Source organism: Rana temporaria, chromosome 9 (genome assembly GCF_905171775.1).
Source record: "Rana temporaria chromosome 9, aRanTem1.1, whole genome shotgun sequence".
Classification (NCBI taxonomy): Eukaryota; Metazoa; Chordata; class Amphibia; order Anura; family Ranidae; genus Rana; species Rana temporaria.
Window position 1 is genome coordinate 135,527,423 of NC_053497.1, and position 14,292 is coordinate 135,541,714.

The 14,292-nt window shown below is 42.3% G+C and overlaps 1 protein-coding gene across 1 annotated transcript; it reads right to left on the reverse strand.

Annotated features, from left to right (window-relative positions):
- Positions 1 to 4,207: 4,207 nt before the first annotated feature.
- On the reverse strand, positions 4,208 to 11,584 carry LOC120914113 (probable E3 ubiquitin-protein ligase RNF217). The gene is made up of 2 exons (XM_040324602.1): positions 10,354 to 11,584; positions 4,208 to 4,652 (listed from the first exon to the last, which is right to left on the reverse strand). The coding sequence occupies exons 1-2, from the start codon at positions 10,926 to 10,928 to the stop codon at positions 4,631 to 4,633; spliced, it is 597 nt and encodes a 198-aa protein (XP_040180536.1). The 5' UTR covers positions 10,929 to 11,584; the 3' UTR covers positions 4,208 to 4,630.
- Positions 11,585 to 14,292: the final 2,708 nt, after the last annotated feature.

Genomic DNA, 14,292 nt, shown 5'->3' on the forward strand with positions numbered 1-14,292 from the left:
ACAATGGGAGTAGAGATTAGAAGTGAATGTGAGTGAAAAGAGAGAAATACAGCCGCCAAAGCATTTGTAGATCAAGGAAGAACAGGAAGTGAAAAAAAAAAGAAAAAGGTTGGGACCAAGGAGTATTGGGAAACAAAGAGAGATGTGAATAAATATGGGTTAGTAAAGTAGGTCAAGGAAATGAAAAGGGTATAGAAAGGGGGGGGGGGGGGTAAAGAGAGAAAAGAGATATCCATAATGGAAAAGAAAATAGGCAGACTGATGATGATAGAAAATTAACAAATGAAAGTAAATGAAAATAAAGATAAAAATATAAATAAAAATAACAATGAAAACAAAAAATTTAATTAATATAAAAAAAATTGAAATAAATATAAAAATAAATAAAAATAGAAATAAGGAAACACAAAGAAAAGAGCAAAGGGGGAAAAAAAAAGGAAAAAAGAAAGGGGGGGGGAGTGAAAAGTGGGGAAAGTTAGACATGAGAAAGGGGAAATATGGGGGGGGGAGGGGGGATGGAAGAAGGGCTCAAAAACCTGGATAAGTGATACCTAATTAACTATGTTCAAAATGAGACTCTAGGATCATTATATGCAGGGAATGATACAAGTGAAATGATCACAGTAGTTCAATCAAAAGTAATCCCAAAATTAATTTCCATAGGTTTGCCATAACCACAGCCCGTTTTGGATAATGTCATTATTAGGGATGAGCTTTATGTTCAGGTCGGACATGAGTTTGACTCGAACATTGGCTGTTTGCCCAATAGCGAACAATTTGGGGTGTTCGCGGAGAATTCGAAAGCCGCGGAACACCCTTTAAAAGTTTATGGGAGAAATCAAAAGTGCTAATTTTAAAGGTAATATGCAAGTTATTTTCATAAAAAGTGTTTGGGACCCTGGTCCTGCACCAGGGGACATGTATCAATGCACGTTTTTTTTTTTTTTAAATACTGTTTTTCAGGAGCAGTGATTTTATTAATGCTTAAAGTGAACAATAAAAGTGAAATATTGCTTTAAATTTCGTATCTAGGGGTGTCTATAGTATGCCTGCAAAGTAGCGCATGTTTCCTGTGCTTAGAAAAATCTTTGCACAAAATTACATTTCTAAAAAAAAAAAAGTAATTACAAACTACTCGGAGCTATAATGAATTGTCGGGTCCCGGCAATACAGATAAAAGTCATTGAAAAAAACAACATTGGTTCCCCCCAGTCCATTGCCAGGCCCTTTGGGTCTAGTATGAATATTAAGGGGAACCCCCGAAAACAAAAAAAATTAGTTGGGGTCCCCCAATTCCATTACCAGGCCCTTCAGGTCTGGTATGGATATTAAGGGGAACCCTGCGCCAAATAAAAAAAAATGGCGTATGGGTCCCCCTCAAAATCCATACCAGACCCTTCAGGAGGGGGGGCGCTCTCTCGTCCCTCCTCTTTTCCTGTGGCCTGCCAGGTTGCGTGCTCGGATAAGGGTTTGGTATGGATTTGGGGGGGAAACCCCACACCATTTTTTTTTATTTTATGTCGCGGGTTCCCCTCTAAATCCATACCAGACCTGAAGGGCCTGGTAATGGAATTTGAGGGGACACCCATGCATTTTTTTTTGGTTTGGGGTTCCCCTTAATATTCATACCAGACCCAAAGGGCCTGGCAATGGACTGGGGGGGAACCCATGTCGTTTTTTTAAATTACTTTTATCTGTATTGCCGGGACCCGACAATTCATTATAGCCACGAGTAGTTTTAAATGACTTTTTTTCCTTTAGAAATGTCATTTTGTGCAGCGACTGGTTTTGTTATAAATACGGGAAACATGCGCTACTTTACAGGCATACTATAGACACCCCCACAGGTACGAAATTTAAAGGAATATTTCAAGTTTATTGTTTCACTTTAAGCATTATTAAAATCACGGCTCCTGAAAAAACTGAAGTTTTTAAAACTTTTTTTGCATTGATACATGTCCCCTGGGGCAGGACCCAGGTCCCCAAACACTTTTTATGACAATAACTTGCATATTAAACTTTAAATTTAGCACTTTTGATTTTTCATGTTCATGTCCCATAGACTTTAACAGTGTTTTTTGCCTGTTCGCATGTTCTGCTGCAAACCGAACCGGGGGGATGTTCGGCTCATTCCTGGTCATTATGTCTTAAACAAGCTGAACTCTAGTATAAGCTGGCATGCTTTGTGCATTTCTTCCAGATCTGTGCAATCCAGTTTGAAACGTTTCCTCTGTGCAGGAGCTTCCTGTAATAAAGACCACTCACTTCTGCTCTCTCTCCTTGTGCGGAATGACTGGTCATGTCTCCGCCCCTCCTGTAATTTTGCAGTGGGTGGGGCCTGCTGGGCTCCTCCCACAGCTCTGCTCTTTGCAGAGGCTATTGTCAGCCTAGTGATGATGTCACTGCTACTTTTAGAACGGTTTGCAAAGGCTTTTTGTGCACACAAAGTTGACTTACATCATATGTGGCTATTGAATAAAATATTTAATTGGTTGTTTATACATATGGAGTTCAGCTTTAAAAGTTTCATTAGCATGCTGATAAAGGGGGAAGGAGCAGCCATAGAAGATTAAATACTGTATAAGTAGACAAAACTTCAACTTTTAATAAAGTTACAAAGAACTTGTAATACATAATACTCTGCATCATTTGTGTCCCTAGTCCAACAATGATCTCATTCCCTTTCGAGGTGACACCACAAACAGTTTATCTTTCAGAAAAAATATTGATGATAAGTTATCACAATAATGTCACTGCTGACTCACAAGGTTACTTTGTCCTTTACTAGAGCTAACAAACGAAAATAGCAATGGTCATGGGACTTTAAATGAGGCAGGTCACTTAAGAGGACCTGTCACCTCCAGGTGATATGGAACTTGAGCATTGTACATGTGCGTTTGTTTCTGCGGTGGAAACATGTTTCCCACCTCTTTGTAAAGAGAAAATAGCCGTGCTATAGAAGTAGTGAATTAACTACCAAGTGACTGATGGTCAGTTGTGCAACAGCGTATACGACAACCAATGCAATTACTGACGGATAGTGAATTTAACTATATGAATAGATAAGAAAAAAAGAAGTTCACACTGAATTATAAGGTAAAACCCTGTGAAGGAAAAAGATACTACAATACTCTATTATACTCCAATGGATGAACCTCAAAGAAAAGAGTGCCTAAAAATCACATATGTATACCAATATTAACGGCTATATACAGTATATGCAAAAACAGAGTGAATAAAAACTAGAATGTAAAAATCCAAAATTCACCCTAATATACTCATACAAACATATGCTGAGGTTATATGTGAATAAATATATCAGCAGTAAAGGAAAAAAAATTAATAAATAAAACATAAATAAATTAAGAACTGAAATAGATGCAGAAAGTCCACTATTAGCAAGAAAAGTCCAGTTCCAAAGTATTGGGAAAGGGGGGGAGTGTAGGGGAGGATGCGTTGAAAAAGTTGTGATTGAGGTGATAGATGTTTGTCCACCAACACCGCAGATTAAACTTCTCCCCGTGATAAACACCAGAGGCAATGGGTAACCTTACCAGATGGGATAGACCTCCACCAATGGCAAGGTCAACAGCGTCTGCAGATTCAACCCTCTGCGGGGTCTTGAATCCATCCCAGGACATAGGGGCACCAAGGCTCAATCTCCCTCCTTGCTGTTGATATCTCACACTTCGTCAGGTGTAAAAACAGGGTCTCCTTGCTGATGCAAGGTCCGAGTACTCCTCTGATTGGGATGCAGCGTATGAGGGAACATCACCCTTTGAGAACGTCACGTGTGACGAAACATGTCAGGGCGGTGCTACGTACTGACGTCACTACGCATTCCTGTGACCCCGGAAGCACGGGTGTTCACCTAGGAGTTTTTATGCCGACCTTTTTATATTTGTACAATTTTTTATATTGCGATTTGGAATAGAGGAACAAGCGTTTTTGAGGTAATACACTATTTGTGTCAGGGTGAATTTTGCATTTTTACGTTCTAGTTTTTATTCACTCTGTTTTTGCATATATATAGCCATTAATATTGGTATACATATGTGATTTTAAGGCACTGTTCATCCATTGGAGTACAATAGAGTATTCTAGTATCTTTTTCCTTCACAAGGTTTTACCTTATCGTTCAGTGTGATCTTCTTCTTTTTTTCTTATCTATTCATATAGTTAAATTCACTATCTGTCAGTAATTGCATTGGTTGTCGGATACACTGTTGCACAACTGACCATCAGTCACTTGCACATGGTTTAATTCACTTCTTATATAGCGCAGCTATTTTCTCTTTACAATTTTTGTTGCATGGTTTCACATTGAAATGTTATGTAGATAAGGCTGATTATGGGAACTCGGAGTCCCAGCACTTCAAGTAATCTTTTCTAATTACCACAACACCATCCCCCTGCTGCAGTGATACAAATGATTAGTCTTCACAGCGGATCGGGAGTGTAGGGGGGTGCACTGAGCATCCCTGTGTGCAAATGATTAGAAAAATTAAACTGGGACAAAAAAAACAAAAACATTTATTTTAGATTGCAAGCAAGTTTGTATCTGGTACACCGCGCATGAGACAGGCCATCTTGCCAGTGATAAATTGCACGTCTTCATCCGATATCTGCGTCAGTGTCGATAGAGGCGTTTCCTGTTCAATGATAACACCTTATTTAATGATAATGCAACACTCTGCAACCCCCCCCCCCCCCCCCCAAACCTTATACCTCCCAAGCAGCAGACACCAATAATCCATGAACCATTATTTATAGATAAAGCAAGTACAACAACGTATAGCAACCTATCAGATTTCAGTTCACTAAAGTCAGATATGAGAATAGTGAATTCTGATTGGTTGTCATGGCACATTGCACCTTGCTTGTTGTGTTGGACAGATTGACAAAAGGTTGAAGCCTCTGTTTGTTTGTTATTTGTGCCTATATCTTAGTTGAAAAGATTTCCCTGTGTTTTGTCAGATTCGGCGACCTGTCAGAATTTGTAATGGAAGTGATCTTCCGTCGCCGCCATCTTGCTACACCCCACGCTCTTCTACAGTAAGAATATACAGTACTGAGAATGGGGCAAGCGGACATCTTGTTACACCCCCCGGAGTTTTGCATTTCACACTTATTTTTAACGGTAAAAGGAGCTTATAAGGCGAAATACAGTATTTAGAAATCAGACTTGTTGAATTTTAAAAGCAGCGGCAAACTTGCTGATCTCACAGGTTTGCTAATCTGACAGAATAATATAATACTGTTTACTGTATTTCACCATATATGTCCCGTTTACTGTTAAAAAAAACTGTGAAATGCAAAACTCTGGTGGGTGTAACAAAATGTCCGCCTGCCTCCTTCTCGTGTATCGTTACTGTGGAGGAGTGCAGTGTGTAGCAATATGGCGGCGAGGGAACGTCACTTCTGTTACTAATTCTGACAAGTTGCCAAATCTGATGAAACACCTGCAATTCCTCTCAGGACAGGAAATGACATATCTCCAATGGAGACACAGACAATTATAAACACATTTTTAGGCAGTAGGAAAGGGTTAGATATTCTAACAATGGGAGTTATTTACTAAAGGCAAATCCACAAGTGCAAACTACTGGTGCAAAGTGCACTTGAAAGTGCAGTCGCTGTCGATCTGAGGGGGACATGCAAGGAAAACAAAAAACAGCATTTTAGCTTGCACATGATTGGATAATAAAATCAGCAGAGCTTCCCCTCATTTCAGATCTACCGCTTAGATTTACAGCGACTGCACTTCCAAGTGCACTTTTCACTTGTATTCTGCACTTGTAGCGCAAAGTGGATTTGCCTTTCGTAAATAACCCCCATTGTGTTTATTGCTGTCTGTGCTTTCCTGTCCCTGCGGCATCTGCTACACTTATTAATTGTATGGGCTTTAGATAACAGGAAGTGACGGGAAATCTCCCCATTGGGGTCATAGACAGAAACCTGGCAAAAATGTTAACTCTCCTCTTCTATATCCAGGGCTAATACTGCTTTTATGGACTGGAGTCGATTTTACAGCTCTAACCATTGTCACTACAATCACGCATACACAGTTTCTTTCTCTAAATGTCTTAGAAGTTTATTAGAGCTGATTCTCTCTGTCACTGTCTCTTTCCCTCATGGTGTCTATCTAAGCAGTCTGTATTTATAATCCCTTCCTCCCTCTCTCTCTATTGCTACTCACTCTTTCTATTGGCTGTCTATCCAGCAAGTATGTCTTTATTTCCCTCTCACTGTTGCAGTATTTTCTCTGTCTGTCACTATTGCTATCTTTCTCTATCTGGTGACCATCCTTCCAGTCTGTATCTAAAGCCTTAGGCCCCGTACACACGACAGAGGAACTCGACGTGCTTGGCACGTCGAGTTCCTCGTCGAGTTTTGGGATGAAGCCGCCGAGGAGCTCGGCGGGCCGCCTTCTCCCATAGAACAACGCGGACAATGAGAAAATAGAGAACATGTTCTCTATTTTCTCGTCGAGTTCCTCGGCGGCTCCATCGAGCCAAAACTGTACAGACGACAGAGTTTCTCGGCAGAATCCGGGTTTTGACCGAGTTTCTCGGTGAATTCTGCCGAGAAACTCTGTCGTGTGTACGAGGCCTCAGTCTCTCTTTCTCACTGTCACAATCTCTTTCTTCCTCTCTCTCTATGCAGTCTATCCAGCAGTGGCAGCCGATCCACTAGGGGTGCACGGGTGCCACCCCCCCATCCATGCGTCCAGCACCCTAATCTACATACAGGGACTCTGGACCATGTATTCCAATGGAAGCATGTGATTAGAGACAGAATAGCCAAAAAGAGATCCAATCGGATTGGTCGGCAGGAGACATACGACCAGCGCTGCCATCAGGGGGCAGGGGAGTACAGACATTACACCTGTAAGAGGCCCAATGGTTCCCAGGCCCCCACCCCCCGCCGCTTATTATCTCGCATCAGGAGAGAAGAGATTACACTTGTTTTTTTTTTCGTCAGCACCCCCTCCCCCCCAGTTCTCTGTCCCAGGGGGGCCCTGCCTAAAGCTGTGTAAGGGGCCCCAAAATTTGGGATGGCTGCCCTGCAGACGACACACGCAGGGGAACCGAGCAGCAAACAACCCAGAGAGAAGCCACCGCCATCCACCGCGCTGCCCATGAGATAGTGTAAGTGCGGGTCCCCGCCTGACTCACTGACTGGGTGGGTGGATTGTTTTCCGCCCCCTCCCTCCAAAAAAAACACCAGCCACCACTGCTATCCAGCAAGCAAGTAGCCTCTTCCATAGATGTAGTAAAAAAGGGGAAGTCGCGCTAATTAGATTGATATAAATACAGTGAAACACCAGTGATTAATGAAAATAAACCATACGTGAAAAAAACATACGTGAAAATAAACAATTCTATATATGGTGATAAACACCCTCAATGGGGTAGGTGTATATTATGAATAGCTAATAAATGGCATAAGTGTCTCTTCAGTTAGTATGGGCAAATTGACAGTCCAGACAAGCCAAGCAATTTGTAAAGCAGTCCACAGGTGTCACCGAGTCATCCAGCACCTGCTGGCTCGGAATCAGGTGCTGGATGACTCGGTGAGTAAGGTGAGGGGTGTGGTCATCTAGGCTGCGGTCTGAGGAAGCGATTCTAAGTCCCATTATACAATACATCTGTGCCATCTTATGCACGACAAGGCGGCTACCATTATTTGCTTCTGGATTCCAATGGTGATTACTAAAGTACAGATATCGCTGGTTGAAGTCTAATCTTGCGGGCTGCTGCTGGATTTATCTTTATGCCTATTATTTACTGAATTCTGGTAAGAGTCAGTACAATTTGTGGTGGAGGTCTCCTGTTTGTTCTGAACACAGAGTGGTCGTTGTCACTATTACCTAAGGATTTCTTTTCATCACTACACCTGTGGACTGCTTTACAAATTGCTTGGCTTGTCTGGATTGTCAATTTGCCCATACTAACTGAAGAGACACTTATGCCATTTATTAGCTATTCATAATATACACCTACCCCATTGAGGGTGTTTATCACCATATATAGAATTGTTTATTTTCACGTATGTTTTTTTCACGTATGGTTTATTTTCATTAATCACTGGTGTTTCACTGTATTTATATCAATCTAATTAGCGCGACTTCCCCTTTTTTACTATGTTTGTTTGTGCTGTATGGCACACTTAAGACGCAGCTGACAATTTATGTTTGTATCACACGTTGGGTCTGCGCAACAATATTTCCTTTTTTCTTCCATAGATGTGCACAGCCTATTGCATTAGGGTGTTCACCCCAAACACACACTACCGATAACTCACGATGTTCATTCAGAAAGGGAAGGGGCCGGTAAAATACATATTTACTGGCTCCTTCCCCACGCCTAAAACATCCCAGCAGCAACAGCCTACAGAAGAGGAGGAAAGCTGATAGCGCTGTGGGGGGGGGGAGCCAGGGGAGTAGGGGGAATCTGTGCTGCACAGGGTAATTAGGGTGTGCCTGGGCACACCTGGCACACCCTGTGCGCACGCCTATGGCCTCTTCCTTACCTCTCTCTGTTGCTATCTCTTTCTTCCTCTCGGTAGTTATTTCCCTCTTCCTCCTCTTTCTCACACTTCCTCTCTCGCTCTTCCTTATTCTTTCTCTCTGTTGCTATCTATCTCCTTCCTTTCTCTGCCTCTTTTCATCTCTCTCTTTCTCTCTGTCACAATCACTCTTCCTCTCTCTCTGTCTTCCTCTCTTTTAGCAAGCATGTGTTTACTCTATAGTCCCTTCCTCCCACCTCTCTATCACTATCTCTCTCTTAGGCCGCGTACACACGGTCGTTCCAAACCGATGAGAATGGTCCGACGGGCCGTTTACATCAGTTCACCGCTGAAGTGGCCTGATGGTCTGATATGCGTACACACCATCGTTCCAAAAAATGATCGGGTCAGAACGCGGTGACGTCAAACACACGACGTGCTGAATAAAACGAAGTTCAATGCTTCCAAGCATGCGTCGACTTGATTCTGATTTTGAACCAATGCGTTTCTGTACTAACCATCGGTTTGGACCGATCGGGCAGCGGGCCATCGGTTCGATTTTAAAGCATGTTTTAAAATTTTGGACCGAAGGACAACAGACCGATGGGCTATACACACGGTCGGTTTGGTCCTATGAAACTGAACCTCGGTCCATTCTCATCAGTCTTGTCCGACCGTGTGTACGCGGCCCAACTGTTGCTGTTTCTCTCTTCCTCCTCTCGCTCTACCTCAGTCTTTCTCTGTTGCAATCTCACTCTTCCTCCCTCTCCTTCCTTTCACTATCTCTTTTCATCTCTCTCTGTTGCTATCTCACTCTTCCTCTCTTTTCTTCTGAGTCCTGACACTATTGCTCTTTCTTTCTTTCTCTCTGTCACTGTCTCTCTCTCTTCCTCTCTCTCTTGCTTCTGTGGTCTTTCCAGCAAATATACATGGTATGTATTTATAGTCCCTCTCTCCCTCTCCCTGTTGCTATTTCTCTCTTTATGTCACGATCTCTCGCTATCTATTTGCTGTCTATCCAGTCAGTCTATATTTATAATTCCTTCCCCTCTCTCTTCCTCCCTCTCCTTCCTTCCTCTCTGTGTCTTTGTCACTGTCTCTCTTCCTTCCTTGTTCTTGTTCTCTTTCCTTTTGACTGTCTCTCTCTCTCTCTCTTTTGCTATCTCTCTCTCTTCCCCCTCTCTCTTTCCCTCTGTCACTATCTTTCTTTTCCTTTCTCTCTCTCTCTTCCCGTCTCTATCTCTATCTTCCTTTTTCGCTCTCTCTTTCTTTCAGTCACTCTTCCTCTCTCTCTTTTGCTATTCCTCTGTCTCTTCCCCTTTTGCTATCTCTCTCTTCCTTTTTTGCTCTCTTTCAGTCACTATGTCTCTCTTCCTTTTTTGCTCTCTTTCAGTCGCTATGTCACTCTTCCTTTTTTGCTCTCTTTCAGTCACTATGTCTCTCTTCCTTTTTTGCTCTCTTTCAGTCGCTATGTCACTCTTCCTTTTTTGCTCTCTTTCAGTCGCTATGTCTCTCTTAATTTTTTGCTTTCAGTCACTATCTCCCTCTTCCTCTCTCACCTTTGCTCTTCCTCTGTCTCTTCCTCTATCTTGCTATCTCTCTCTTCCTCTCTTTTTTTCTGTTGTCTATCCAAAAAATACATGCATTTATGTCCCTCTCTCCCTCTCCCTGTTGCTTTTTCTTTCTTTCTTTCTATCACTATCTCTCACTATCAGCTATTTATCCACCAGTCTATATTTATAGTTCCTTCCCCTCTCTCATGCTATCTTTCTTACTATCTGCTGTCTAGCCATCCACTCTGTATTTGAACTCTCTCCCATCTCTACGAAAGACATAACTCACCTGAGATAGCTCAGTGCTCTCCTCAGCCATGTTTTCCTCCTAGTAGGGCGAGCTGCAGGGACAAGGGATGCTCCCCTCTTCTCCTCCTTACCTTCTATTACAGACCTGTCACTGTTTACTTCCGCAGCAGCCTGAATGGGCATATCCACCTGTTCCACCTCCATCATTTCCACACTCACCCACTGACAGGTGTGGCATTGGGTGATATCAGCCTCCAGGCCAAAGGGAGCAAAGAGGGTGATGCTGCTACACATTGGGCAGGACGGGGTGGCAGGGTCGATAAAACCTAGCACGTCTGTTTCCACCATCTCCTCTTCTATAGATTCGAAGTAACTCACCCTGGTGTTGATGGGCAGTGCTTGTATGCCATCTTTGCCAAAGACATCATTAAAAACACGACAGATGGGACATGGCACACTGTAGCCATTATCAGCTCCAAGTCTCTCCAGGCAACTTTCGCAGAATGTGTGCATACAGACAGGCAAGATTCGAGGCTTAAGAGGTCCATAAGGCCTGTAGTCCTCAAGGCATACTGTACAGCGCAAGACATCCTCCTCAACGGCTTCGTTTGACATGATGCTGCAAAACCTAGTTGGAAGCCTTAGCTGCAAATTTTTTTCACACTATTCCTCGTTTTTTTTTTTTTTATTATTATTTTTATTCAGTATTGTGCACTTGATCTGTATCTTCATTCATTTTCGCTTTCAATCAACATTCCGCAATAATTATCTCGAAACAAGCAGTGATGTGATCAAAAATGATCTAAATACTTTAAACGCAATAATTAAGTTGCCATCTTGTCAACAAACTTTACCAAAACTCCTTTGAAATTTTTCAAAATAGTTGCAAGATTGTCTGGTTCGCCTCTTCCTGATGTCCTTTACAGGCCTCTTGACGTCCAGCGGTGACAGTCGATCAGAGAACCATGTACTGAGTTAACCACAACTTTTAACAACTAAAAGTTTGTGCAGTCTTGTAAAATGTGTCAAGCTTCTTTGGAAAATTCAGCATTGTCCGTGGTACGCTGCCGCAGGTCATGTAATGCTTCAAATGACTGCAATCGGTCACCCATCTGTCCTAAAAGAGGTTGAGGCGGCCACATTTGACCATCATTCAAACCATTCATCTTACTTAAAATTCACCATCGCTTGCTGTAGCTCCAGAGCTGTCTGATGGTTTTCCTTTATGTCACTGTTGTGTAATACGTAGCTGTGTTCATTAACAATACAAGAGGGGGGATCATATAGCATTGTATTGGTTTCAAAAGAAACTGACTCCCTGATGAGCTGGGAGTTGTGCACAGGTGTTATAAAAACCTTTTTGTATACATGTAGCTATAATTATAAGATTAGATTGTGCTTTCCGTCTACAGAGCTGACAGTCCATCTGTCACTGGACTCCCTGCAAGAGTAATGCTTTTATCAAATGCACATTGACTCCCTGCAAGAGTAATGCTTTTATCAAATGCACATTCTGAGCTGCTATTTTTGTTTGTCTGAAAGGTACTGTGGATGTGTCTTCCCATATTTATATCTGTAGCAAAGTTCCGGGCCCCTTGAGGCCTAATGGTACTGTAACCTCCAAAGTTAGGGACAGCTGACATCCTTCAGTGTAGAGTGGGTTACAAGGCATGGTGGGTGTGATGCTAAATTAACAGGTGGGCGCCAGTAATTTTTTGAGTGCAAAGAGATTTATTGTCTCCTAAGGGCCCTTTCACACGTGCGGACCGTATGTCCGCATTTTCATCTGTCCGTTGCGGATGAAAATGGGACATACATTGGTCCCTATGTGATTACGGGTGTCAGCGGATGACGATCTGTTTCCATCTGTTGTGCGCGCTTGGAAATCCACCAGCACGCTGGAAAATTATTGTGGGAAACCAAAGTTCCCCAATCTGGACACAAGATGCAAACAAAAACAGCATATACACACTAGACACACAATTCACACAGTAGAATGCCACCACTGGCAGTTCATCAGCTGACTGGTCTGCTGGACAACTACACACACACACACACACACACACACACACACACACAGATCCCTGTTGCTGGCAATGAGATCCATCTGTGTCCATAATAGATATGAAAGCTTTCTAACACTGACACTAATCTGCATGCAATAAGATTGGTTGTCTCCATCTTTGCCAACTACTGCAATTACAGAGAACACAGCCACATGATGCAATCTTACACTAATTAAGAGTGACTTTACAGCCAAGCATACAGGCTCTAGAAATATCACATGACAAGTATTCTAGAAGTTAGAAAATGCTTATCCCCAAAGGAGACACTTGATGTGTTGGCTCGCTTGTCCCTGTGTCCAAAGCTCTGTGAACAGCACCACACATTCTGACACACCTGGCTGGGTGGGGAAACACACACACACACACACATACGTACAGACCAAAAGTTTGGACACACCTTCTCATTCAAAGAGTTTTCTTTATTTTCATGACTATGAAAATTGTAGATTCACACTGAAGGCATCAAAACTATGAATTAACACATGTGGAATTATACATAACAAAAAAGTGTGAAACAACTGAAAATATATTTCATATTCTAGGTTCTTCAAAGTAGCCACATTTTGCTTTGATTACTGCTTGGCACACTCTTGGCATTCTCTTGATGAGCTTCAAGAGGTAGTCACCTGGCGCAGCACCCCATCACTCTCCTTCTTGGTCAAATAGCCCTTACACAGCCTTGAGGTGTGTTTGGGGTCATTGTCCTATTGAAAAATAAATGATGGTCCAACTAAACGCAAACCGGATGGAATAGCATGCCGCTGCAAGATGCTGTGGTAGCCATGCTGGTTCAGTATGCCTTCAATTTTGAATAAACCCCCAACAGTGTCACCAGCAAAGCACCCCCACATCATCACACCTCCTCCTCCATGCTTCACGGTGGGAACCAGGCATGTAGAGTCCATCCGTTCACCTTTTCTGCGTCGCACAAAGACACAGGGGTTGGAACCAAAGATCTCAAGTTTGGACTCATCAGACCAAAGCACAGATTTCCACTGGTCTAATCTCCATTCCTTGTGTTCTTTAGCCCAAGTCTCTTCTCAATTCCTTGTGTTCTTTAGCCCAAGTCTCTTCTGCTTGTTGCCTTTCTTTAGCAGTGGTTTCCTAGCAGATATTCTACCATGAAGGCCTGATTCACACAGTCTCCTCTTAACAGTTCCAGAGATGTGTCTGCTGCAAAAGGTGGCTACTTTGAAGAACCTAGAATATGAAATATATTGTCAGTTGTTTCACACTTTTTTGTTATGTATAATTCCACATGTGTTAATTCATAGTTTTGATGCCTTCAGTGTGAATCTACAATTTTCATAGTCATGAAAATAAAGAAAACTCTTTGAATGAGAAGGTGTGTCCAAACTTTTGGTCTGTACTGTATATATATATATATATATATATATATATATATATATATATATATATATATATATACTGTATACAGTATAATGGCCACTGATCACTGAATAAATGGCACTAGCAGGGAAGGGGTTAACACTAGGGGGCGATCAAGGGGTTAAGTGCTCCCTAGGGAGGTGTTTCTAACTGTGGGGGGGGAGTGGACTGACTGGGAGTAGAGAGATCGCTGTTCCTGATCACTAGGAACAGACAATCACTCTGTATTCCCCTGAAAGAATGGGAATCTGTTTGTTTACATTAACAGATCCTCGTTCTGGCTCTCTCTGGAGCGATCGTGGGTGGCCGGCGGACATGATGCCTGCTATAGCTATTTAAGGGACTCTGCAATTCGTGCAGCCGAGTCAACCGACAGCAGCTGGTCGGCAATCAGTTAAAGTTAAAGAAGAGATTTGGGGTCTTTTTGACACCAGATCTCTCCTTAAAAAGGACCTGTCATCTTCATTTCCAATTTTTTTTTTATTTCAATATATTTTTATTGGATTATTCAAAATTTTACAATA

Coding starts and splice junctions, on each gene's coding strand:
- LOC120914113 (XM_040324602.1), bottom strand. CDS start 10,928: ATGTCAAACGAAGCCGTTGAGGAGGATGTCTTGCGCTGTACAGTATGC. Junction 4,653..10,353: donor AGAGCACTGAGCTATCTCAG/GTGAGTTATGTC, acceptor ATCATTGAACAG/GAAACGCCTCTATCGACACT.